We start from the raw sequence: 27924 nt of genomic DNA, 5'->3' as shown, positions 1-27924 counted from the left end.
TGACTCCTGCTAATAGTAGCTATTTTGGAATACTTAGTAAAATTAGCAGACAGAAAGCACAGCAGTGACAACTGTGCTAATGCGTGTGTTAATTAGAGCTCGGCTGCAAAAAGACACTTTTGACGGTTTTAGAATTTCATTTATAGGTTTAAAAACTCAGATGTTCCCAGTGTATGCACATATGGTTGCACAAAGCATTGAAAAGCTATCCTTTAATTGTCAGAGAATTTGGCCGGGACACGGAAGCAAACCAGTATTCTTTGCTTGTTCTAATTTTTCCTGATTAGATTTATTTGCATTTTTTCCTCCAGGAGCTAAAAAGAGTGCACACAGTTTTTTCTCTCATTTTCTCCCCAAGCCCCCCCCCATATGGAGTAGATTGGGTTTATGTGATAGTGAGTAACCCAAATTCACCCACCAAGCTTCCAAGAATACCAGCAACAACTGTAAGTGGCTTTATCAGAAACTATTTACTATTTATTACCACTTATTTCTTTCCCTCACATGTCTACCACACACATTTGACTCTTGTGGTTCATAATGGACAAAGTCAAACTGAGTATGCATCTTAAACCATCTAAAAAAAATAATAATCCCTGCAACACATGTAACAACTGAGAGCAAATACTTCAACAGATAAGAGCAAAATATTCCATCATGTTGTGAAGTGAAAATTTCATAGCTGTAGAAGTAGGAAAACAAATGGATATGAGAAAAGCACAACAGACTTCCCACATCTGTTCCCTCTGAAAGCCTCAAAGTAAGATTTACTCCATGAGTTCATGCATTTTCACCGTCCAATGCAGTGAAACCCAATGGTTTTCCTATTCTCCATGTTTTAATAAATCAAGTGACCAAAAAAGAAATAAAACCTAGATCTCTCTATTGAAGCAATCTCTGGAAAAAAATAAAAAATAAAGCAAGGACAAGAAAGTTAAACTGACACTTCTAGTTGAAGAAATCAGCTTTGCTTTTCATGTTTATATATAGCTACTGAATAAACACAAAGATTTGAGTGATTAAAGTCATTTTTTGTGGTATTAGAATTTGGATAAACATAAAGCCCTTTCTTATTTCCTCCTCAGCTTTACTATGTTAAAATAGTTTCTTCATTTGAATTATACCATTCTTTATCAGATCTTGTAGCCTAGATTATTATTAATATTATTTTTAGGCTGGGTGCAAATGAGCCTGGCTGGGAAATACCGAGATTACCAACATTTGCAGCCACTTGGGGTTAGGGTGGGGTAAAAGTTCTAATAATGCAGATTTTAGGAAAGTGATCAAACTTTTATATACAATATAAAATATTGTATACAAATATTGTAATGAATATTTCAATATGTCTTTCAGTCTTGGAACACAAATATATATTTTTAAAAAAACTAACTTGGTTCTAAGCTTTAAATGTACATATCCTAAATTATCCACATCTAGCTTCTTTAGAGGTTTTCTTTCTCTGATGTCTATGGTACCCTTGAAGTCATCTCTTTCTTGTAGGGAGTAAAATGGAATATAATCAGTGGGGTGGGGGGGGAAACCTGTATGTTGATAAGAAACCAAAATGACGTCTGAATTCAGGGTGAACAAAAGCTGAAAAAAATCAACCTTGCAAATTCATTCTTTAAAGGAAGAATCTGTTCAAAGCTTTCTGAAAATAACAAAACTCTACTGTGTTTCATGTTAGTGTATGAAACTTTAAAAGCACATGTTAGCGAAATCTTCAAGACATCATTATTTTAAACATCCATTGTTTTCAACTGGACAATAAAATTCTGTGGGCCAGCATATCTTATATAAGCTGCTTAACAGGCAACCTTTTCCAAATGAATAAAAACTAGTTCTAAGCCACAACATTTCTTAAAGTACATCTGGCACATTTAAAAAAAAATGAAGAAAAAGAAATTGTGCCAATTCTGAATAACAGAAAAAGTCATAGTAACTTAAATAGGCCCATTTGGTGATTTGAAACTTTTGTGTCGATTTGGTTAATCAGAGAACCTAACTTGCAGCTGAAAAATCCCTACAAAACTGGATGTTTTATTTAAATTAATGGATGATTTAGGAAAACACGAGGAAAGCAACACATTGAATCCACAGAATATATAAAATGGATAATAAATGCAAAATAGTTATCTTAAACTGATGAGGGGGGGGAATCAACCACTATCTCAGTAATGGCACCTCCTATAAGTTTCCTTTTCAATTAGACCCATGAACAGTATACACAAAAAATCCCCATAAAAACAAACAAACAAAAAATCCCACCAATCCGTACATAGCCATTCCATGCAATTCACTCCAAAATGTGAAAAAGAGAAATTCCTTACAAGTAAACAGAAGACAGCAATCCACATGAAAGACAGAGCTGACATCAAAGGTCAGACATTTACTTTAGACTGAGGAGACTAAAAAGCAAAAGATAACAACAGGATGCTCTTTAAGTAAACAATAATTCCCTTTTAGGTTTTCTCTCCAAACCTTGATTACCGATACTCTTTGAAGGCAGATTCTAAAGCAAGGAGAAACCAAAAACTCTTTTTAACTGTTCCATCTACATGAACATTTTCTTAATAGAGAGTTCATACTCTCACCGGGGAAAAACAACTAATTTTCGGTTAAATTACCAACAATATTCCCCACTGAGATCCAATGATTAAAATATGACTTTAAAACTCTTAACTAATTTCTGAAGGCTTTCCTTTGTAAAAACAAGACTGAGAAAAGAAATAGATTTGAATTTCTGATGATTACAAGCATAATAGATTCATCCGGTTATTGACAAGCAAGCCAACGCACATGTATATAGAAAGATTTCAAATTCAGCTGGTAAATTTTCTCATGTTCACCTCAGAGGAATATTTAGAGAATGGAAGAAGACTGTTGATAAAACATGTAATTACGGAAGCATAGTGTGCCAGCAGACAGAGACAGTTTTTTTTTTCCAGCAGAAGGTATTTAGGAATCATTTAAGAGTAAAAGATGAATGAGGTGGCCCAGTTTTACAATAATGCACAAGCACAGAAGGGGCAAGGAAAAAAACAAGTCAGGTAGACATTTAAATATTAATTCAGGAGATAAATGAGAAAAATCCCTGTAAAGTGCAGTTACTTACATCGTGGCCTACAACTTCAGTCTGTGTGGATTTATCTACTTGAGAGACAAGCACACTCTGTAAATGCCGAGCTTTTTCCTGTGGAGAAAAATAAGATATATATTCCTGGTCAGTCATGCTGAATTGATTTTCTTAACATTCTCAAAGTAACCTAAGGCCCCTCCTCTATCCCAAGGGGAAAATATCCCACGTAGCAACAACTACGAGGAAAGAAGTGAGTATTTTCAAGAGAAAATGTACTCTCTTGATATTATTTTGCTAGTTTTAGGTAGATGGTAAGGTCATAAATCATAAATTGTCAATGTTAAGAGAAAGTCACCATAGAGTGTCACAAAGGACAATTTTCTAGAAAAATAATGTAAGAGTTAAAAATACTTTTTACTCCCTCAAGATTGGCAAAAATAGAATAGAATAGAATTTTTATTGGCCAAGTGTGATTGGACACACAAGGAATTTGTCTTGGTGCATATGCTCTCAGTGCACATAAAAGAAAATATACCTTCGTCAAGGTACAACACTTACACTTAATGATGGTCATAGGGTACAAATTTAACACTTAATGATACAACACTTAATGATAGTCATAGGCTACAAATAAGCAATCAGGAAACGATCAATATCAGTATAAATCGTAAGGATACAAGCAACAAAGTTACAGTCATAAGTGGAAGGAAATGGGTGATGGGAACAATGAGAAGATTAATAGTAATACATATTTAGTACATATTTAGTACATAAATAAATAAATAAATAAATAAATAAATAAATAAATAAATAAATAAATAAAATAGTAAATAGTTTGACAGTGTTGAGGGAAATATTTTTTTAACAGAGCATTCGGGAAAAAACTGTTCTTGTGTCTAGTTGTTCTGGGGTGCAGTGCTCTATAGCGTCATTTTGAGGGTAGGAGTTGAAACAGTTTATGTCCAGGATGTGAGAGATCTGTAAATGTTTTCACAGCCCTCATTTAGATTTGTGCAGTATACAGGTCCTCAATGGAAGGCAGGTTGGTAGCCATTGTTTTTTCTGCAGTTCTAATAATCCTCTGAAGTCTGTGTCTGTCTTGTTGGGTTGCAGAACCAAAGCAGACAGTTATAGAGGTGCAGATGACAGACTAAATAATTCCTCTGTAGAACTGAATCAGCAGCTCCTTGGGCAGTTTGAGCTTTCTGAGTTGGCGCAGAAAGAACATTCTTCGTTGTGCTTTTTTGATGACGTTTTTGATGTTGGCTGTCCATTTTAGATCTTGCAATATGGTAGAACCTAGAAATTTGAATGTTTCTACTGTTGATACTGTGTTGTCTAGAATTGTGAGAGGTGGAAGTATGGAAGGGTTTCTCCTAAAATCTACCACCATTTCTACGGTTTTGAGTGTGTTCAGTTCCAGATTGTTCTGGTCGCACCACGAGGCTAAAAAAAAAATCTATCCAAACTTAACCCCAAATTGTTGGAAATGCGGACAAAAGCAGTGTACCTTCTATCACTCATGGTGGCTGAGTTCAGAATCGAAAAAATATTGGAAAAGAATAAAAAAATTGGTTGCAGGAAATAACCGGCGTTCAACTGGAGTATACACCAAAATTGTTCCTTCTGGGGATAATGAAAAAGACTTATGATAAGAAGACAAGACATATCATTTTACATATAACAACTTTGGCAAGATTGGCCTTTGCACAATGTTGGAAGAATGCAAAGATGCCCACCGATGATTTAATAATTAAAAAAATCTTTGACTGCATTGAAATGGACAAACTGACACTGGAATTGAAAGGAATGACAGACTTGGAGTATTATGTATCATGGGAGAAATGGTACAAATGGATTGAAAACAGAAAAATAAAAAGACTCAGACAAAGTAGAATTAGATGAAGTAAAATGTATAGAGTATAAGAATTTTGTAGTGATTTGCCATGTAAATGGTCACAGTCTTGCACAACTTATTTTTTGTATTTTTGTATTTGTATTTGTTTTTGTTTGTTTGTTTAAAAATCAATAAAATATGAAAACAGTAAAAATACTTTGTAAACATCCACATGATCTTTGCAGATGCTAATAGAGTTTTACGTGCACCAAACTACGTATGGATTCTTTGTTCCATTTGTTTACCCAAGGGAAAACAAAACTGAATTAAAATTACGAAAGACAATTGTTTGTGAATTAAAAACCAGGAGAAAAGATCCCCCAAAAATGATTTACATACCATCACTTACTGCATACTTTCTTCTATTTCAGCTTTAAATGTTTTTTCTCTTAAACTTAATTATAAAATTCATTAAGCACCTAAGTTTTACTGACACATTACTGAGAGATACATGAATTATTTTCTTTTTAGTTATTTGCATATGCCCATTTATAAATCTCTTGCATTCTGTCTCTATGTTAATTTACTAATTTATGTTTTACTCCATAAAATTTGCATTCTACTACAGATTTAATTATACATTTGAATGATCATCATCATAACATTTCTAAACGGACTTCCAGGAAATAAATGGCTGAGAGGATAGCCAACAAATGCAGCAGAATAAACAGCTGGTGAGGAGACTGGCTCTTCATATCCCTCCCAGACAGGGAGAGGACTGGAGATCCCCCACAAGTACTCCCTGCAAGGAGACTGCAAGACAATGATCTTAGGTGGCTTTAGAGTTCTGGAAGAACAGAGTATAGCTACCTTGCTAAAAACTACAAGTTTATGAACATGGACTTTCAATAGACTTCCTTATCTAATCACTGACAAAAAAATATTTGTTATCTGCTGTCCAGTTATTAGGAATCTTTGGATCAACAAGTTATATAAGACTGGGCAATTTTCCTTCCATCCGTTGCAAAAGAAGCTTTAAATACAAGTTGACTCTGTGTGTGTGTGTGTGTTTGTGTGTGTGTGTGTGTGTTGTGTTTCCCTGAAAATAAGACCCTGTCTTATATTTTTTTTAAACCTTAATATATATACATATTTATGTAGGTCTTGCCATTTTCAGGTCAAAGATGCTCGAGAAGCACGAAGCTCGAGAAGCACGAAGCCGAAGACACCAGCCTGAAGATGATGAGTGAGACCTCGTCGAAACGTTGCGAAGTCACTCTCAACCTTACACGGGAAAAGACCCGAAAATGCCAAGACTTATATACCTATACCCGTGAAAACCTACGCAAACACACACACACACACATACATATATATATATATAGTGTTTCCATGAAAATAAGACCCTGTCTTATATTTTTTAAACCTTAATATATAAACATATTTATGTAGGTCTTGGCATTTTCAGGCCAAAGATGAACGAGAAGCACAAAGCTCGAGAAGCACAAAGCCGAAGACACCAACCTGAAGATGATGAGTGAGACCTCGTCGAAACGTTGCCAAGTCACTCTCAACCTTACACGGGAAAAGACCCGAAAATGCCAAGACCTATATACCTATACCCATGAAAACCTACAAACACACACACACACACACACACACACACACACACACACACACACACACACACACAAACCCACCGACCTGTACGCTCTCACAGAGAGGGACTTCTCAGGGTGCCGTCCGCCAAGCAATGTCGGCTGGCGGCCCCCCGGGGGAGGTCCTTCTCTGTGGGGGCTCCCACACTCTGGAACGAGCTTCCCCCGGGTTTACGCCAAATACCTGACCTTCGGACCTTCCGCCGCGAACTGAAGACACATCTTTTCATTCGCGCGGGGCTGGCTTAAATTTTATTGATTTTAAATTATCTATTATTAATTTTAATGGGGTTTTAGTTTTATATATTTTAAAGTTTTTTAGGCCAATTATAAAATAAGTTTTTTAATTTGTATTTTAAATTGTATATTGTATTGTTTGTTTTTATTTTTGGCTGTACACCGCCCTGAGTCCTTCGGGAGAAGGGCGGTATAAAAATCGAATAAATAAATAAATAAAATAAAAAAACCGCACACACACATATACATACATACATACATACATATATACAAACATACATACATAATGTGCAGCAAAAGTGATTAGAATATTGATGTTAGAAAATTACAAATGGATGAAGGGTCCAGGTGGATTTAAAATAAGTTTTTGAAATTAATAATAAGAATCCTTCCCATGGGAAGGTGCTGTTCCTGTGAATTGTTTTTAAAAAATGATAGGATAGGAATCTGAAGATTGGACACGAGAGGACTGGAGATCCCCCACAAGTGCTCCCTGCAAGGAGACTGCAAGACAATTGTCTTAGGTGGCTTTAGAGTTCTGGTAGAACAGAGAATAGCTACCTTGCTTAAAAACTACAAGTTTATGAACAATGGACTTTCAATAGACTTCCTTATCTAATCACTGACAAAAAATATTTGTTATCTGCTGTCCAGTTATTAGGAATATAAGACTGGGCAATTTTCCTTCCATCCGTTGCAAAAGAAGCTTTAAATACAACTCTGTGTGTGTGTGTATGTGTGTGTGTGTGTGTGTGTGTGTGTTTCCCTGAAAATAAGACCCTGTCTTATATTTTTTTTAAACCTTAATATATATACATATTTATGTAGGTCTTGGCATTTTCAGGTCAAAGATGATCGAGAAGCACAAAGCTCGAGAAGCACAAAGTCAAGACACCAACCTGAAGATGATGAGTGAGACCTCGTCAAACGTCGCCAAGACACTTCCAATTTTACGCGGGAGAAAACCCGAATAACCAAAGACCTACATGTATGTATATATATATATATATATAGTGTTTCCATGAAAATAAGACCCTGTCTTATATTTTTTTTAAACCTTAATATATATACATATTTATGTAGGTCTTGGCATTTTCAGGTCAAAGATGATCGAGAAGCACAAAGCTCGAGAAGCACAAAGCCGAAGACACCAACCTGAAGATGATGAGTGAGACCTCGTCGAAACGTTGCCAAGTCACTCTCAACCTTACACGGGAAAAGACCCGAAAATGCCAAGACCTATATACCTATACCCATGAAAACCTACAAACACACACACACACACACACACACACACACACACACACACACACACACACACACAAACCCACCGACCTGTACGCTCTCACAGAGAGGGACTTCTCAGGGTGCCGTCCGCCAAGCAATGTCGGCTGGCGGCCCCCAGGGGAAGGTCCTTCTCTGTGGGGGCTCCCACACTCTGGAACGAGCTTCCCCCGGGTTTACGCCAAATACCTGACCTTCGGACCTTCCGCCGCGAACTGAAGACACATCTTTTCATTCGCGCGGGGCTGGCTTAAATTTTATTGATTTTAAATTTTCTATTATTAATTTTAAGGGGTTTTAGTTTTATATATTTTAAAGTTTTTTAGGCCAATTATAAAATAAGTTTTTTAATTTGTATTTTAAATTGTATATTGTATTGTTTGTTTTTATTTTTGGCTGTACACCGCCCTGAGTCCTTTGGGAGAAGGGCGGTATAAAAATCGAATAAATAAATAAATAAAATAAAAAAACCGCACACACACATATACATACATACATACATATATATACAAACATACATACATAATGTGCAGCAAAAGTGATTAGAATATTGATGTTAGAAAATTACAAATGGATGAAGGGTCTAGGTGGATTTAAAATAAGTTTTTGAAATTAATAATAAGAATCCTTCCCATGGGAAGGTGCTGTTCCTGTGAATTGTTTTTAAAAAATGATAGGATAGGAGTCTGAAGATTGGACACGAGAGGGAACCAGGAGGAACTAAAGATTAGGATGAAAGGAGAACACTTAAATTTGATTTATTGATACAGAATGGAGCAAAATACTTTAACATTTAATGTAATTAATAATATTTGTCAAAAATGGACCAGAAATCAATTTTAACAGTGTCTGCCATTATAGATAAACTATGTTTAAAATATATTTAAAAGATGAAACAGCACGTTTTACTAGGGAAGTCTGAAACGGATCTGAAAGTGTGTTTAAAAACGACAGGCTACAAGAAGGATATGGAACAAAACTAGATGATCTCTAGTTTAAATAGACCAGCTGTCTAGGGATATAATACACAATATCGAGAGAGTAATTCTGGATAATGTTCCTATATTGGATTTACAAAAGAGTCTTGTTAAACTTTTGAAAAATTTGGTGTGAAGGAACAAAGAAAAACATGAAAAGGAATACAATTCTAAAATTTTATTTGAAGGGATTAAAGATCAAGATTATTAAAAATAAATTGAACATAAAGAACCTTTATTTGATCAATGTTAAAATAGATGTTATTATCTATATCTATTATCTATATTAAGGGGCGTGCATAAGCGCACAAACGTGCCTACCGTTCCTGTCCTATTGTTTTTTCTTTTCTTCTTCCTATATATATGCTTATACCTCCTTATATTTACTCATATATGTGTTTATATACTATATAATCTTTTTGTATGATACCTACATATATTGTTGTGACAAAATAAATAAATAAAATAAATAAATCTCTGGTAACCCTTAATGGACTTTTTTCGACCAGAACTGAAAAATGAGGCTTTAACTGTTTATAAATAAAGAGATCATTCACAAAGATTTAGATTAGTGGGTATTCATATTGTCTTCCCTATTCACCTACATTGTTAACTATATTGAGGTCCCTGATGATTAAACTCTTCCTCAATTGATAAAATATTACTTATGTACAAGTTAAGTGAAAACTCTTAGATTTAAGACTTGATGTATTTTATTTATTTATTTATTTTGTCACAACAGTATATATAAGCATAAGCATGAAAATAACTATATAACATATAAGCATATATATAAGCATAAGTATGTAATAACTACATTAATTGGATATAATGAAAGGAAACAATAGGACAGGAACGGCAGGCACGTTTGTGCTCTTATGCACGCCCCTTACAGACCTCTTAGGAATGGGGTGAGGTCAATAGTAGTTGACCTCCATTTTTTGGTTAAAGCTTTGGGGATTCTGAGAAGAGACCACAGAGTCAGGTAGTGTGTTCCAAGCATTAATAACTCTATTACAGAAGTCATATTTTCTGCAATCAAGATTGAAGCAGTTAACATTAAGTTTAAATCTATTGTTTGCTCTTGTATTGTTGTGATTGAAGCTGAAGCAGTCTTCAACAGGAAGGACATTGCAATAGATGATTCTCTATGAGTTAAACACAGGTCCTGTCGAAGGCGGCGGAGTTCTAAGTTTTCTAAACCCAAGATTTCAAGTCTGGTGGCATAAGGTATTTTGTTGTATTCAGAGGAGTGGAGAACTCTTCTTGTAAAGTATTTCTGGACACGTTCAATTGTATTGATGTCTGAAACGTGGTATGGGTTTCAGACAGGCAAGCTGTATTCAAGAATTGGTCTAGCAAATGTTTTATAAGCTCTGGTTAGTAGTGTAGTGTTTCTGGAGAAGAAGCTATGTAAGATTAGATTAACAACTCTTAAACCCTTTTTTGCGATGTAGTTGCAGTGGGCTTTGGCACTTAGATCATTGGATATGAAAACTCCAAGGTCTTTAACAGGGCGGGGGTCATCTGTAAGGTAATGTCCATCGAGTTTGTATTTAGTGTTTAGATTCTTTTTTCCAATGTGTAAGACAGAGCATTTGCTGGTTGAGATTTGGAGTTGCGAAGTTTTAGACCATTCTGACACAAAGTCAAGGTCTTTTTGAAGGGTAGCTGTATTGTTGGTAGTGTTAAATAGTTTGACATCGTCAGTGAAAAGAACACAATTACTTTTAATATGGTCACAGAGATCATTAATGTATAATATGAAGAATGTTGGTCGAAGAACACTGCCTTGGGAAACGCCGCTATTGACAGGAACAGGATTTGATAGGGCACTGCCTATTTTGACCACTTGTCTGTTTGACAGGAACGCTGTTATCCAATTGTGGAGGGGTCCGGAGATGCCGTAGGATTTTAGTTTTAGGAAAAGTTTGTCATGTACCACTGAGTCAAAAGCTTTACAGAAGTCTATGTAAATTGCATCTATTGTTTTGCCTTGATCAAGTTTTGTAGTCCATATGTTTTTGCAGTGTAATGTAATGTGTAATGTAATTACATTAGTAATTTAGTAATTATTAATTTATTAATTGTATAGTAATTAGTAATGTAGTGTAATGTAATGTGTAATGTAATGTAATGTAAAATGTAATGTGCAAAAACACTGGACCAAGAAAACTCCTTCAAGAGGGAGTGAGACGAAAATATCTTCTAGCCCTTCTAATCTATATACTGTGAATTCCCTTATAGACAAATTCAATAGTCTTTCTGTTCATCCACAAAAATTGGCAAACAGACATTTTTTCTGTTCTTTTGTATGCAGATGCTGCTTCTCTCACGCACATTGGCTTGAAACAGGTGCTCCATACATTTGCTGAGCAGTGTCAAGAAAAACATCGACTTTAAAACTAAGGTTGAGGTTTCTGCCACGTACACTAAAGCACACATCTGGTGGCTAAACTCCTACCCTCAAAATGATGCTATAGAGCACTGCACACCAGACCAACTAGACATAAGAACAGTTTTTCCCTGAATGCCATCACTCTGCTAAACAAATAATTCCCTCAACACTGTCAAACTATTTACTAAGTCTGCACTACTATTAATCTTCTCATCGTTCCCATCACCCATTTCCTTCCACTTATGACTGTATGACTGTAACTTTGTTGCTGGTAATGCTTATGATTTATATTGATATTGATTGTTCCTGATTGCTTATTTGTACCCTATGCTTATCATTAAGTGTTGTATCATTAAGTGTTAAATTGTACCCTATGACCAGCATTAGTGTTGTAAATGTTGTACCTTGATGAAGGTATCTTTTCTTTTATGTACACTGAGAGCATATGCACCAAGACAAATTCCTTGTGTGTCCAATCACACTTGGCCAATAAAAATTCTATTCTATTCTATTCTATTCTATTCTATTCTATTCTATTCTATTCTATTCTATTCTATTCTATTCTATTCTATTCTAAATAATCATTTAATAAAGCAAGCAAAGAGCTTTAAATATATCTGGGAACTGATTTCCATACTACGGCCAACCCTAAATTTCAAGCTGATTGTGTTACCTTAAAATTTAACCACTTGTCTGTTTGACAGGAATGCTGTTATCCAATTGTGGAGGCTTAAATGCACAAAAATAAAGTGCCGGCTTTACAATGCTTCTATGTCTTCAAAGGAGCCCAACATATACCTCTTTTCATCTGAAATCTAAGATTAGCTCCTTTTTAGAGTTCAGTTGGGCTCCTGCTGGCTAACCTTCTTTTTGAAGTGCAATCCAAGTTTTTTTGATCAATTTTCCAAGTACTTTTCTGCATTCTGAAAATGTGGTGCTTTTCCATGAAGCTGGTCTATTTAAAATAGAAACTTCTAACTGTATTTTCATTTTCTCAAATTGGCTTAAGTTTTCCTTTTTTTATTTTTTTCATCTGGCTTGGTCCCTTTAATTATGACCGATAGCCTTCAGACTCCCTAATGCCAGGCAATATATGCCAAACTGCTACTTATGGCTTTTCATGAGTAGCAATCACCCTGATGGGCTATGAACGCACATTAGCTGGTCTCAAGCAGTGAGTCACTGATTTAGAATTGCAAGTAGATTTATCACTTCTACCTAGAAACATCTTTCTGAGTCACTTTGCGCACCGTCTTCAACCAGCCAGATACCTCAGTTACATAACAATTCCAAAACTTGAAAGGGTTTTAGCCTTGGCCAGATTCAATGCCCTCTCACCAGCCGCACTTTAGGGATTTCTCTCTGATCTGTTTTGTCTGAAATTGTTATTAACAGATCAATCCGACTTTACTTTTTTCACTACAGCTAAGTACTGTTCTAACAGGGACACGGTGGCTCAGTGGCTAAGGTGCTGAGCTTGTTGATCAAAAGGAAGGCAGTTCAGCAGTTTGACTCCCTAGTGCCGCGTAACAGAATGAGATCCCGTTACTTGTCCCAGCTTCTGCCAACCTAGCAGTTCGAAAGCATGTAAAAATAAAAGTAGAAAAATATGGACCACCTTTGGTGGGAAGGTAACAGCGTTCCGTGCACCTTTGGCATTTAGTCATGCCGGCCACATGACCATGAAGAAATCTTTGGACAGCGCCGGCTCTTCGGCTTTGAAACAGAGATGAGTACCGCCCCCTAGAGTCAGGAACGACTAGCACATATGTGTGAGGGGAACTTTACCTTTATCTTTAAGTACTGTTCTATAATTTATACAGTATGCCATCGTTTCTTTTCTAATCCTCAGATATTTTAGAAGCTTTTTCCCCCTTTTTACCCTAATTAATGGCGATTTTCTTGTTTTATTTGCTGGCCAAGGATGAAATAAAATTTAATTGATTCATAAGAGATAAGATTTGGGAAGAAATATTTTGTTATATTTTAAGAGAAGTTACTAATATTGTCCGTGCTCTTTTTTCTTTTTGTTTACTATATTTCTTCTATTCTTTTTTCTTTTTATGCATTTTCTATTTGTTTTATTCTTTTTTGTTTTTATTTTTTGTTTATATAATTTTTACAAATTATTTTACAAATGCATAAATACATACACATACATACATACGTCTGTATGTGTTTGTAAGTATATATGTGTGTGTGTGTATGTGTGTGTACAATATATATATATATATTATATGTGTGTGTGTATGACATATATATATATATATATGTACATATATACATATATAATAAAATAATATTTCAAAAGACATTTCCTTTCAAAACACAGATGTATTTTTTTTTCCTAACTCAGAAAATTATATGAATATTTTGAACATCAAAACTGGTTAACTACTGATCCATGTATCAGTTTATCCTTGCTATGACTGAATCCCTCAAGCATCCTTAATATTATATGATCATTTGGAACTACTTATAGGAAATGTAATTTGACCAACATTATTCATCCCTGGTTAATTATTTGGCATTAATTTGCAATTACCACAAAGTTCCATTAAACACACACGGCATAGATCCAGCCAGCTGTATTCACACATGTTCGAGAAGAGGTATTTATTCTTTTGGGCTAAGTCTCACTAAGATAAGCTTTATCCACTAAGATGAATCATGAAACAATTACTGTATGGTGTAGGGTTTCCTGCCTGGGCAGGAAATTGGACTAGAAGACCTCCAAGGTCCCTTCCAACTCTGTTATTATGATTATTATTAGAACTCACATGTCATTCTCGATATGGCCAGAAAAGCAACAGAACACATACATGTGACTATTTCTAATGAATTTTGTGTATCACAGTAAAAGCAGATGTTTGCAATTCCAAAAGTCGCAGTTGCATAATGAGCTCGATTCCATCTTTTTTTCCATCCTTACGAGTTAGCACCATTACAAATCCAAATTCTTCCTATTTTGCTTCTCTCTCTCTCTCTCTCTCCCCCCCTCCCTCCCCCCCTCTGTCTTTTGAACTACTGCCCCTCTTCCTGGCTATTGCATGCAGACTGCCAATTCCTTCCTGTTTAGAATGCACTTTGTGAATACTGTGCCCCTGTGTGACTTAGCAGCTGCCATATTAGTAAATTAGATGCCAGACTCAATGACACCATGAGGATTATAAGTGGCTATATCAAAACCAATATGACTTGCTGGCTTCTTGTTCTGAGTCATAGAGCACCACCAATGTTATGAAGCCAAAAACACTAGTGCAGGGGTCTGCAAAGTTGGCTCTTTTAAGACTTGTGGACTTCAATTCCCAGAGTTCCTAAAAGAGCCAAGTTTGCAAACCTCTGTACTAGTGAGAGAATACAGAAACCTTATGAGTAACTCACTCCCATTTGTGAGTGCCAACCTTTCTCATTAATCAGCTGGAAGACTCAAATCCATGAAAACCCTCCGCTGGCACTTGCACAACGTCTGCCCAACAACTTTAACATCAATTCCCAGTGGAAAGCCAAATGGGTTGCTGAATATCATGCATAGGAAGACATATAAATGACTCCACAAAAAAGGTGTCAGGCTTTGAACTACCACGTCTTTTTACCAAGCCCCTGCAATGTTTTTGACACTGTGCTTTTTGGTACTTACCGTATATACTCGAGTATAAGCCGACCCAAATATAAGCCGAGGTACCTAATTTTACCACAAAAAACTGGGAAAAACTATTGACTCGAGTATTTCTCCCCACCTCCCCAATTTCCATAGGGGGAAAAAAAACCCTGGGGAAAACTTGGCAAAAAATAAAATAAAATAAAAAGTACTGAGTGCAAATGTTTTTTTTTATACTGTAGTTGGAGTTTTCCACGTTTTTTTCACATTCCGAGGGCGAGAGGAGGACGAGTAAGAGGAGGGCGAGGGTGACAAACGCCCCCTCCGCCCCCTCCAAGGGCGAGAGGAGGACGAGTGAGAGGGGGGCGAAAATGTCGAACGCCCCCTCCGCCCCCCGTCCCCTCCGCCGACCACCGCCGCCGCCGCCATCAAAAAGCGGCGGAAGAAAACGCCGGAGGCCAGCCGCCGCCCCAAAACGAGCCGGCCGAGCTGGCAAAGCATGCCGGCAGCATTTGGGCTCGTCCTGCCGGCCCAGCTGCAAGGGTAGACTCGAGTATAAGCCGAGGGGGCGCTTTTCAGCACAAAAAACGTGCTGAAAAACTCGGCTTATACTCGAGTATATACGGTAGTTGTTGTGAATCGTCCTCCCTCCTCTCCTCAGCCGGGCCCCTCCCGTCTCCAACCGGGCCTTTTATCAGACTCCGAGTCTGATAATGAAGATGAACGGCCTGTCATGACTCCAGCCCCCGGCCCTGGCCCCATGCCCGGAGAGGATTCAAGGAGTGAAAGGAGAAGCCCAATAAACCTCACTCATACAGCATATGTTCCTTTGGCTCAGCCATCAGAGCAGGAAGCCAGCCAGGTGGTGGAATTACCCAAGCCTACTCCCTCTGAACCCTCCCTTTCCCAGACGCTGACAGCAGATCCAGCTGAAGACAATTCAAAGTGGGAGGATCCTCGCTTCCATAGATCTGAGAGGCGACGCCAGCAGAAGGAAGGGTGGGGCAGGCCTGGATAAATGCTGAGTCATGGAGCCACACCCCACAGCCTATATAAAGAACCTGCGTTTGGCATTCCAACCTTGAGTCAAGCAAAGTCTTATCTAGTTTGCTGATATCGGACCCTATCGCTGAAGTCACAACTTGGACTCCTGCCTGCCTTATAGTTAATCTGGCATGAAATTTAAATTTTCTATTCTTACCATATTGAAACAGAGTTTTCTTTTGGGAACAGATTTAGTCTGAGTTTTCAATTATCTCTATGGTTTCACATGTCAATCACACTTGGCCAATAAAAATTCTCTTTTCTTCTCTTCTCTTCTCTTCTCTTCTCTTCTCTTCTCTTCTCTTCTCTTCTCTTCTCTTCGACTCTACTCTACTCTACTCTACTCTACTCTACTCTACTCTACTCTATTCTATTCTATTCAGAAGAGCCCTTAGCATCACAAGGGTAGCCTCTACCATGAGAAAGTATTGCTTCTTTGGATTAGACCTGGCCATTCTATGGACCTTGGGCCACATTTGCCACTTTGGCTGTCCCTGCCCAGCCCACATGGATTGTTTTTATTTTGAAGGGGACTGCTATATATTTTTTATTTTATGTATGTGCATATGTGTGTGTGCCTATACACCTTCACAGCCCTATTGGTTCAGCTCTGCACAACAGACCCCATTCCTCATGTGGGGAAATTAGTTGCCCAACCCTGCTTTGGAGGGTTATTAGTATTGTTTTTGTTTTTTTAAAACAAGTGTTTTTTTTAAATCCATATACATATTTTGTGGACAGTACATTGACTGGGTCAAGTCTTTTTTTTTTAAAAAAAACCAATGTTAACACTAATAGTATAAATCAGTATATATAGTTCTAATCTTCCAACTTCAACGATGCTATTCTCTTTTCATAATCCTTTGTCATTTTCCCATTAATTCATTTAAGCATAAATAACATTTCTTTACGCCGTGTATTTGTTCCCCTACGAAATGCTATTATTTAATATTTTTAAAATTACTTATTATACCACCATAACTTCCAGATTCCAAATGTGTAGGATTATTAATAGGGCCAAATATTAACCATATTTAATCAATCCTGGGAGTGTACCTCAAAATCCCCACAATTTCCAATCCTTAATATATAAAATTCAATTTAGTACTGTTATTGTTATTATATGGAAAATACAATTTTTTAATTTATCTATAAAATTTATTAGCCCCCCCCCATCTTGCCACATGATAAATATTCATTGAAAGAAGCTGATTAGACAAAATGCTGTTAAAAGTGATAAATCACGACCTGCAGTATAAATATTCTTAAAGTTTGGTTCCTCTTTATTTGCATCGGATTACAGAATGTAATTATACAATCACTTAATGTCTGCCTGATCTAAATGCAGTTAATGTATTACAATATTATACTTGAGGCTTTTGCAGCTGTTAATGATAGAGGTTGCAAATATTGTTAGAACCACAAGATACACAGTGAAATAAATATATATCATAGCTACAGAGCTGACACATTCATTCCCAAAAGAACACAGGGAAAAAGAAGAAGCACACCATTAGTTTGAAACCATTTTAATTAAAACCAACAGCACTAATTAGGAGTTAAGTAGAATTATAGATCACAGATTATAGAATTCAGCCATTAGTTGCAGAGACATGTCCAAGTAACTTAGTGTGAGGCATATTTGATTAGCACAATCAGTTTCACAGCAAGTTTCATGCCTAAGACTGCCCAGCAGCATACCATTAACAATGGCTTCATATAAAACTAAAAGTGATGGCAAATTTTTTAATAAAGGCCTTCTATTAAAAAAAAAAGATATAAATGACATTTCGATGAGGTCTCACTCATCATCTTCAGGCTGGTGCTTTCGACTTCATGCTTGTGCGAGCAAAGCATGGTCGGAGCTGCCGTCTCTCTATAAATACCGGTGGGAAAGGTGGGGAGTGTTGCTGTAAGTGGGTTGGTTGGCTGTGTGGTTGCATCTTGATTGGTAGATGGTGTGGGTGTTTGCAGATTAGTCGGCTGTTTCATAGCATCCTGTGTGGGTGTGGTCCTAGTTGTGTGCCCATTAGTCTTTTGTGTTGTAATGACCTGGTTAATGGGCTGTGTGGAAACATCCTGAGTTCTAGGAATGTGACCTCCTGTAGTGGTAATGGGCTTCCTGGAAATGTCCTGAGTTCTGGGAATGTGACCTCCTGAGTCTTGTGCTGTAACATCCTGGGTGGTAGGTTGTGTTGTAATGCTGGCACCACCGGCTGCTGCGCCCCCCTCCAATCCCCACACAAAGCAAGCTGACACACACCAGAAACATAAGACAAGACCTCGGACTTGGAGCCAAACCAAAACCCAGGATGCTGCATCACAGCCATCTGCTCAGGATATCACATCACAGAACTCCAGAGGCCACAACACCAAAGCTCAGGACATTACAATACAACCTACCACCCAGCACTACACAAAAGTACCAAGGTGGATATCACCAATGGAAATATTAAAGCACCCAAATTTAATTGAGTTAATTAAAATAATTAGGTATAGGGATGTATTAAAAGAACAAGTAAATCTGAAAACAAAACAGGAATTGGAACAAGATTTTGGTAGGGAAATTGATTGGTGGACATATACTCAAATTCAATCCAAACATAAAGAAGATGCAAAACTATATGGAATATAAAGCGAGCAGTATTACCTGGACAAAATTATACAAGGGGAAGAGGAGAAATTAATTAGTAAGATATACAAATTCTTACTGCGATACAAGATGGAAGACTAAGTAGTTAAGAAAACAATGATCAAATGGGCAAAAAAATATTATAATATAGAACTGGAGAGATGGAAAAAAATGTGGCAAGTAAATGCAAAATTAACTATGTCTGCAGCATTCAAGGAAAACCAGTTGAAGATGTTTTACAGATGGCACCTGCCAACAAGGCTCGCTAAGATGTGCCTGGATAATTTACCAATTTGCTGGAAGTGTAATAAGGTCTATGGAACATATCATCTTTGATGGACATGCCCGGCCACAAAAAAGTATTGGGCCAAAATCAAAAAATAGTTAGAAAAAATAATGGACGAACCGATTATTTGGAAACCAGAGACATTCTTGTTAGCAATATTTACCAGACATTATACCAAAGACATAAAATACTTAATCTTACATATCATAATGGCCACAAGAATTTCATACACACAAAACTGGAAAAAAGGAAATACACCAACAGAGGAAGAACTGATAAAGAAAATCTTAGATTGTGCCAAAATGGACAAATTAACAAAAGAAATTAAAGAAAAGGAAAATACAGAATATTATGTATTATGGGATAAACGATACAAGTGGCTGGAGACTAGAAAAAATGAATAGTGATGAAAGGAGATAAACAATAAGTGCAAGATGTATGTAAGATAATGTATAAAATGTACAAATTTAATATAAGTGATAGGAATTATAGAGTAATAAGGGATAAATGGGACAAGAAGGATATAAATACTATAAAGGGAATTGGGAGAAAATGTAAATATTAGGAGATCACCGCTACGAAAACAGTTGTAAAAAGGGAATGTACATTATGTATTGTGCGTTTGTTATGTTGTGTTGTGTTATAAATTAAAAAAAACTTAAGAAAGAAAGAAAGAAAGAAAGAAAGAAAGAAAGAAAGAAAGAAAGAAAGAAAGAAAGAAAGCCATTAAATGGCACATCCTTGAAAATAGGGTTTTGTTGTACAATAATAATAAATTCTGAAGTGGCTGAAAAGTGTGTCGGAATAAGCATTTACTGAGTTTACCTCCAGATTGTCCCTGTGAGGATTCCTTCAGGGTTAAGATCTCAGGGTTAAGATAAGCCTGACTAGGGTGGCTCAGTGGCTAAGACACCAAGCTTGTTGATCAGAAAGGTCGGCAGTTTGAATCCCTAGTACAGGTCTCCTGCGTGAGCAGGGGGTTGGACTAGATGATCTCCAAGGTCCCTTCCAACTCTGTTACTGAACCTTGAATAATGAATTCTGCAATGACGGAAAAGTGTGTCTGAATAAGCATTTACTGAGTTTACCTCTAGATTGTCCCTGTGAGGATTCCCTCAGGGTTAAGATCTTAAAGATCCAATGCCTCTAAAACTATAGTAGGCAACGTGGGCGGGAGGGGAATCCACAAGAACAATAGTGAAAAATCACTTCCTTACTTTGGCCAGAAAATATAACCAAGATTTAAACTCAGCTCGAAGCAATCATTACTTTATAGGCAGCTTAAATTCTTGCTCCAGAAGCGCAAACGGCCAAGAAATTCAAAGCAAACATTTGGACAGATTAAAAAAAATAATCATATTGGTACCTGACTGAGCATGCCCAATATTCAAGAACTACAAATAAATTGCAGTCCTGAGCTGCATCCAAATGAGGGATAACATTGAGATCACAAGAAATGTGATACTTCACTAGTTAGTCCACACTTGGAATACTGACTTCGGTTCTGGGCATCATAATAGAAAAAAGGGTCCTGAGACCCTAGAAAGTGTGCAGAAAAGAGCAACAAAGACGATAATCAGTCTGGAAGCTAAATTGTATGATGAATGCTTGAGCAAGCTAGGTATGTCTCAAAGAGAAGGGGGGAATATGATCACTGTCTTCCAATACTTGACAGGCTGTCACAGAGAAGATATCCTCCAGAGCAGGGATATCCTCCAGAGCAGGGTTCTCCAACCTTGGTCCCTTTAAGACTTGTGGACTTCAACTCCCAGAATCCCTCAGCCAGCAAAGCTGGCTGAGGAACTCTGGGAGTTGAAGTCCACAAGTCTTAAAGAGACAAAGGTTGGAGACCCCTGCGCCAGAGCACCAGGGGGCAGGACAAGAAGTAATGGATGGAGGTTTGTTAAGGAGAGATCCAACCTAGAAGTAAGGAGAAATTTTCTGACAGTGAGAGCAATTAATCAATGGAATAGCTTGCCTCCTAGAGCAGGGGTCTCCAACCTTGCAATTTTAAGACTTGTGGACTTTAACTCTCAGCAAAGCTGGCTGAGGAACTCTGGGAGTTGAAGTCCACAAGTCTTAAAGAGACCAAGGTTGGAGACCCCTGCGCCAGAGCACCAGGGGGCAGGACAAGAAGTAATGGGTGGAGGTTTGTTAAGGAGAGATCCAACCTAGAAGTAAGGATAAATTTTCTGACAGTGAGAGCAATTAATCAATGGAATAGCTTGCCTCCTAGAGCAGGGGTCTCCAACCTTGGCAATTTTAAGACTTGTGGACTTTAACTCTCAGCAAAGCTGGCTGAGGAACTCTGGGAGTTGAAGTCCACAAGTCTTAAAGAGACAAGGTTGGAGACCCCTCAGAGCACCAGGGGGCAGGACAAGAAGTAATGGGTGGAGGTTTGTTAAGGAGAGATCCAACCTAGAAGTAAGGATAAATTTTCTGACAGTGACAGCTATTAATCAATGAAATAGCTTGCCTCCTAGAGCAGGGGTCTCCAACCTTGGCAATTTTAAGACTTGTGGACTTTAACTCTCAGCAAAGATGGCTGAGGAACTCTGGGAGTTGAAGTCCATAAGTCTTAAAGTTGCCAAGGTTGGAGACCCCTATCATAGAGTGTTGAAAACATAGAGGTTTTCAAAAATATACTGGACAACCATTTGACCAGGATGGCCAAAGGTCTTCTGCCTTAAGCAAGGGGTTGGACTAGAAGACCTCTGAAGTCCCTTCCAGCCCTATGATTCTATGTTCTAGTTATATATAACGCAAATGAGGGGGGGTGGGAAAGCTTTGTTTAAAGGGATCCTCCACTACATCTTTTTTGAACTGAACTGATGGACCCTTTGAGATTTTCCCCTACATATACTCCTTAATTGGAGTGTTTCTGCAAGTAGGAAGGTGGCAAGGTCAAAACTAATAATTTTCAAACATGTGCATAGTTTTTGTTTACATTTTCATCTGTTTTAAAAACATTGGCAGATGCTGGGTATCCCAAAGGGAGCAGCGATCATTCCAAGGACCTTTCGCTCTGTTTCATATTTTGATTTGTTTTTTTTTAAGGTTTAACTTGTTGCTTAAATCTCTTGCAAAACCACCTAAAGACATCATCCAAAGCCAAGGAGACTGCAGGCTTAATTCTTTTAAGAAAATCATGACTACATTATTCTGCGGTACAGATTACAGAGTCGTAATTCTGTAATTACACGCAGAGTCTTCGACTTGCAACAGTGACCATTCGAAGTTACAATGGCATTTTAAAAAAGTGACTTAGGACCATTTTTCACATTTATGACGGTTGCAGCATCCCCATGGTCATGTGCTTTACATTCCAACTGACTCACCTTTATGATATATCCCAGTCAATGGGGAAACCAGATTCACTTAACAACCGTGTGACTAATTTAACAACTACAGTGATTCATTTAATATATGTGGTGAGAAGAGTTTTTAAATGGGGCATAATTCACCGAACAAATTTCTCACTTAACAATATTAATTTTGGGCTCAATACAGGACTACCTGTATTCTAGACATCGTCAACAAAACTAAACTCTCATACTTCTTTAAATCTCCTTACACAGTTTACACTTCGGTTTTCTCAAACTTCTTTTCTTCTCAATAGTTAAATCCAAACTTAGCACGTTCTTTATCTTCTTCCTTTCCAATAACACATATTGTTTTATTTTTGTTTTTTTCCCCTAAAATTCTTGTATGTTTGTTTCAAAAATTAAAAAATAACGTTCTTTTAAGGCTGCCTCTTTCTACAGCATATCCATTCCGAGATCCGTCTGAATGCTCCTAGCACAGATTCGTTAGGCAGCTTACCTTGCACAAGGGGCAGCACCCTCGAGGCACCTTTTTGAGGGCTCTGCCCCAACCCTCCCCACCCCCGAGGAGGCAGGGGTGTGAGAGGAGCTGAAGGTGAAGCTGGGTGAGATCTTGACCTGAGGGGTAGCTTGTTGATTGATGCTACCATTACTGAAACTTCTGGCTCCGCAGAGAGAATTCTCTGAGCTGGAAGCAGAAATTCCATTGCCTCCCTTGGGTTGGGTTTTGGTACCTCTCCTCTTGAAGTAGCCTGTCACTCCTCTCATGCTGCGCACATGTTTCAGCAGCCACGCACGCAGATTGCTACGGCAACTGTGTTCACAATCCGAGGCCAGAGGTTGCATTCTGCGATATCCAGTGCTGTGATTGCTAAAGCCCTTCCAACCTGCTCAGACAGCTCCACAGTGTATTTGGATGGGAATGTTATTATTATTATTTATTCGATTTTTATACCGCCCTTCTCCCGAAGGACTCAGGGCGGTGTACAGCCAAGGTAAAACAAACAGTGCAATATACAATTAAAATACGAATTAAAAAACTTATTACATAATTGGCCTAAAACTTTGGAACATATAAAACTAAAACCCATTAAAAATTAATAATAAAAATTTAAAACCAATAAAATTTAAGCGCGAATAAATAAATGTGTTTTCAATTCATGGCAGAAGGTCCGAAGGTCAGGTATTTGGCGTACACCCGGGGGAAGTTCGTTCCAGAGGGTAGGAGCCCCCACAGAGAAGGATCTTCCCCTGGGGGCCGCCAGCTGACATTGCTTGGCGGACGGCACCCTGAGAAGTCCCTCTCTGTGTGAGCGTACGGGTCGGTGGGAGGCATGAGGTAACATGTTGGGAGAGGAGGAGGCGTTGCCCACCCATTATCGTGAAATGCTGCTGGAATGGTATTGACTGATCTTCCTGTGTTGTAATTGCACTCCAGTGTATAACTGTGAATCACAGTAACACATATTGTGATTGGTAAAAGAAGCAGACTTTTTTGGCTCACATCAGAAAACTAGTACACAAATGCCACAAATAGTGCTTAACTTGCAGAAATCCCTCCCTTCCTCTCCTCTTGCTTTATCATCAGTAACAGGAGCTGATGGTCTTCTCTAACTAGTAGACCTATCAAAGATATCAAAAAGGCTTCTTGAGGAAATACCTAGCTACAGAAGGCAAACCATCACGCTGGTATACTTTAAAGTTTGATCATTTAGGTCAGTTGAATTACTGATATAGTAAGAAATGTTATCTGGAATTGTACTTCTGACCTTTGTTTAGCCTCTATATAGTAATTAAATAATGAACCTAATAAAAGGACCAACATCAAATAAATACATTGACCATTTCAGAACTGGACTGGGATTTATTTTTCTAGAACTGCAAGTAGGCTTCATTTTTGTCCTTTGATACCCTTATGGACATGGTGAGAATATTGTTTATGAACTATGAACACCTTCATAATTATGAGACAAGATTCCCTCTTTGATCCCCTATGTCCACTATTGTGAAACATGCTTTTAAGGGAAGTGACAGGAAGAGTACAATCATATTCCTAGGGACATGAGGTAGTCTCATCTTCAAATGAACAGTAAATTATAATGACTATATTTTCCTACTGCCCTGAATGTCCTAGAGAAAATGAAGGACCTGGAATTAATGAACAATCCAACTGTAACAAGTAATATAAACCCATAGTTCATTTAACAGTAGGAAAGACAGCAGGAACTTGGTGAAATTAATCACTTGAAGTTTAAATTTCAGGTCACCTGGAAGAAACTAGCAGGATTGAGAGGCAGAGGATAGACATACTGGACTCAAGAGGACCAACCTTCAGAAGAGTAAATCACAACAATTTCAAGTTATAGGAGTTTAGCCGATTCATTAATGTGAGAAGAGACACTAGCTGTCATCCAGTCCTTGGACTTGATTTCAATGTGTCAAGTAGGTACTGATGGGAACCCGAGGTCAAAGTCATCAGAAATGGGGACAGAGATACAGTATCAGCCCTTAACATGCTGGCCAAAAGCAATGTTGAAGCAGATTTAACATATATGAACAAGTTTCAAGGAGGCAAATGACTATTCAAGGAGGCAAATTAATTCCAGTAATGGCTTCCATTAACTTTGAATGACTTCCATTTGCAGGAACCATATGTTGCAATGCTTTGGGGATCTGTGCATTTGATGAAGGAGCTTTGAGTTTGTCTAGCTAGGGAAAAAGCAAAAAACCTGAGCATTGTACAACACAGTAGACTACACCACGACAATAGTTGGACTACCAATAGCAGCCTGAACAAGTCAATCTGTGGGGCTCTTAGGCAGGGGTGAAATCTAAAAATTTTCCCTACCGGTTCTGTGGGCGTGGCTTAATTGGTGGGTGTGGCTTGGTGGTCAGGTGACTGAATGGGCATGGTCAATAATAATAAATAATAAAAATAATAAAATATACAAAACTTGGGAGGCACTGGTCTACCTTCTTTAAAAATAGAGGCCCCAGTCTACCAATTGCCTTTTACTGAGAGGCCCCGGTCTACCAATTGCCTTTTATTGAGAGGCACCGGTCTACCTTCTTTAAAAAATAGAGGCCCCAATCTACCAATTGCCTTGTACTGAGAGGCACCGGTCTACCACGTGCCTTTTTTTGGCAGGCACCGGTCTACCTTCTTTAAAAATAGAGGCACTGGTCTACTAGCTGCCTACAGCACTGATCAGCTATAGTGCGGCCCTTTGAAGTGCCACGGTAGTCATTTAAGGCCATTTGCAGCTATATCACCACTGAGTGCTTCAGGGACAGAGAAGAGGAACAGTAAGGCATGGCCAGTGGGGGGGGGGCAGGGATTTTTGCTACCGGTTCTCTAAACTACCTGCCCCCATCGCTACCGGATCAGGCGATCCGGTCCGAACCGGGAGCATTTCACCCCTGCTCTTAGGCGCTGGCAGGATGTTTGAATTTTGTGTGAAATATGATAGCACACCATTTGTTCAATACCAATGAAAGACATATACGAGCTGCAACAGCACCTGAATATGATCCATAAAATTTAGAAAGATGTATGGTGAGGAGCTGAAGGATTGACGCATTATCAGCAAACTGAAAACATGAAAATATGGATTTCAAGTACAACATACTTGAAACAGGTTCTGTGAGATCAGAACAGATTTTGTGGGATGGAGCAGAAGCTATGATTGTTTATCCATTTGTCTATATATTTTTAAGGAAGGAAAAGTTACCATACTTTCTGCCACTGAAATGTGGCATCTTTCAGTGACAGCCCTCTTTTTCTAGGGCAGGGGTCTGCAAACTTGGTTCTTTTAAGACTGGTGGATTTCAACTCCCAGAGCAAAGCTGGCTGAGGAACTCTGGGAGTTGAAGTCCACAAGTCTTAAAAGAGCCAAGTTTGCAGACCCCTGTTCTAGGGGATGGCATCAGAGATAAGTAGAAAACATCCAATATTTTCTTCACGTCCTCCTTTGGAAACTTAGATTTTTCTCCCTAATGTCCTTTCCAAAGTCTTAAAATTCAGTGTTGAAGAAAGATTGAAATATTATTGAATAGAATCTTCAGGGGTTAATAAAACAAGTAGCTAATAGATTTTTACCAAATAAGAAGATTTGTGAAGTAAGACTATGCTTAAAAGTACTATCTACACCCACAAAGAGCATCTTAAATATTATTCCCTTATACTTCATAAAAGTCCTCTATGAGAAGTAATCTTGTTTAATTTTTAAGAACTTAAATATTCCCTAATGAATCTATTAATGTCTTGTTCCATGATTCTCTACTCATTTTCATTCTTTTTAAAGTGACAGTTCTCTTGTATTAATAACTAAAGAGTTCTGCAAAAAATTTCCCCTTGGTTTAAACATATTGGTTAAAAATACTGAAAAACTGATTGATATTTCCAGTTCTAAAGGTTTCCTGGAGGAATAGCCTTTAGAAGTTTTTTCCCCCTTTATTATACGTTCTATAGTAGATGAAGAAATGCACCATTTTCTTCTCTTGGGCTTAATTATCACAAACCTTAGAAATGTGAAGCTCATGGGGCTTCACTCGACAAACAATCTACACTTCTAACAACGGTGAAGATTTTAATACAATTCCATTATAGTACAATTCCATTAGAAATCTTTCTTACAACTCCTATTTCTCAAATAGGACTATTTGTCATACTCTGAGACCGGGGTGTTTTTTTCATATAAATTATCTCCTCCCATGGTCCGCAGAAATAATGGACTCATGAATTTCATGGGGCCAGTTCTAAATTTAGCTGAAATATCTATGAAAGGTAGAAAGAAAGAATACTGTCATTCCTTTTTATGATTTCTGTTTTCTTTCAGTTGAAAATAAATTATATCATAACTTTTCCCTGGCCAGCCCATGAATGCCACCCTGTGACTATTTTCAAGTCTTCTTGTTTTATAAAATAAGTTAAGGTATAATTCCAAGAAAGGCACTCTATCGATGGATTATTTAGAAGTCAGGATAATAGATTGTGATGAACTTCAGTGACAGTTGGCATAAAATAATAAAGTTATACATTTTGATTAGTGCTCTAACTTTAAAATTATCTTTCAAATTAATGTAAGGCTAGCAAAATACTTCTGCAAAAAAATTGCTTTAAGACCATCCTAAAAAATAAACTAAACTGAGCTAATAAACTTAGGTCGGCAGTTCAATGGTTTGAATCCCTAGTGCCGCATAATGGGGTGAGCTCCCGTTATTTGTCCCAGCTTCTGCCAACCTAGCAGTTCGAAAGCATGTAAAAAATGCAAGTGGAAAAATAGGGATCAACTTTGGTGGGAAGGTAACCTCGTTCCGTGTCCCTTTGGCATTTAGTCATGCCGGCCACATGACCACGGAGACGTCCTTGGACAGCGCTGGTTCTTCGGCTTTGAAACGGAGATGAGCACCGCCCCCTAGAGTCGAGAACGACTAGCACATATGTGCGAGGGGAACTTTTTCCTTTAAAAGTAATTTCAGCCAACATTTCAGAAACACAGGTGCTAGAAGTATACTGTATTTCTTTTCAATTCAGGTCCAAAATTCCATAAGGCTGAATAAAGATGG

At 37.8% G+C, this 27924-nt stretch overlaps 1 protein-coding gene across 3 annotated transcripts in view; it reads right to left on the bottom strand.

Moving 5' to 3' along the window:
- Window positions 1-27924, bottom strand: part of CCSER1 (coiled-coil serine rich protein 1) — a 998177-nt gene that overhangs the window by 434878 nt on the left and 535375 nt on the right. For all 3 annotated transcript variants that reach the window (XM_058193884.1, XM_058193885.1, XM_058193883.1), the window contains exon 9: window positions 3116-3193. In XM_058193884.1, coding sequence (XP_058049867.1) covers window positions 3116-3193 — 78 coding nt within the window. The remainder of the gene's footprint in view (window positions 1-3115; window positions 3194-27924) is intronic.

The sequence above is a fragment of the Ahaetulla prasina genome, chromosome 8 (assembly GCF_028640845.1).
Source record: "Ahaetulla prasina isolate Xishuangbanna chromosome 8, ASM2864084v1, whole genome shotgun sequence".
NCBI classification, from domain to species: domain Eukaryota; kingdom Metazoa; phylum Chordata; class Lepidosauria; order Squamata; family Colubridae; genus Ahaetulla; species Ahaetulla prasina.
The sequence above is the reverse complement of the archived record's forward strand: the minus strand, read 5'-3'. Positions and strand labels throughout refer to the sequence as shown.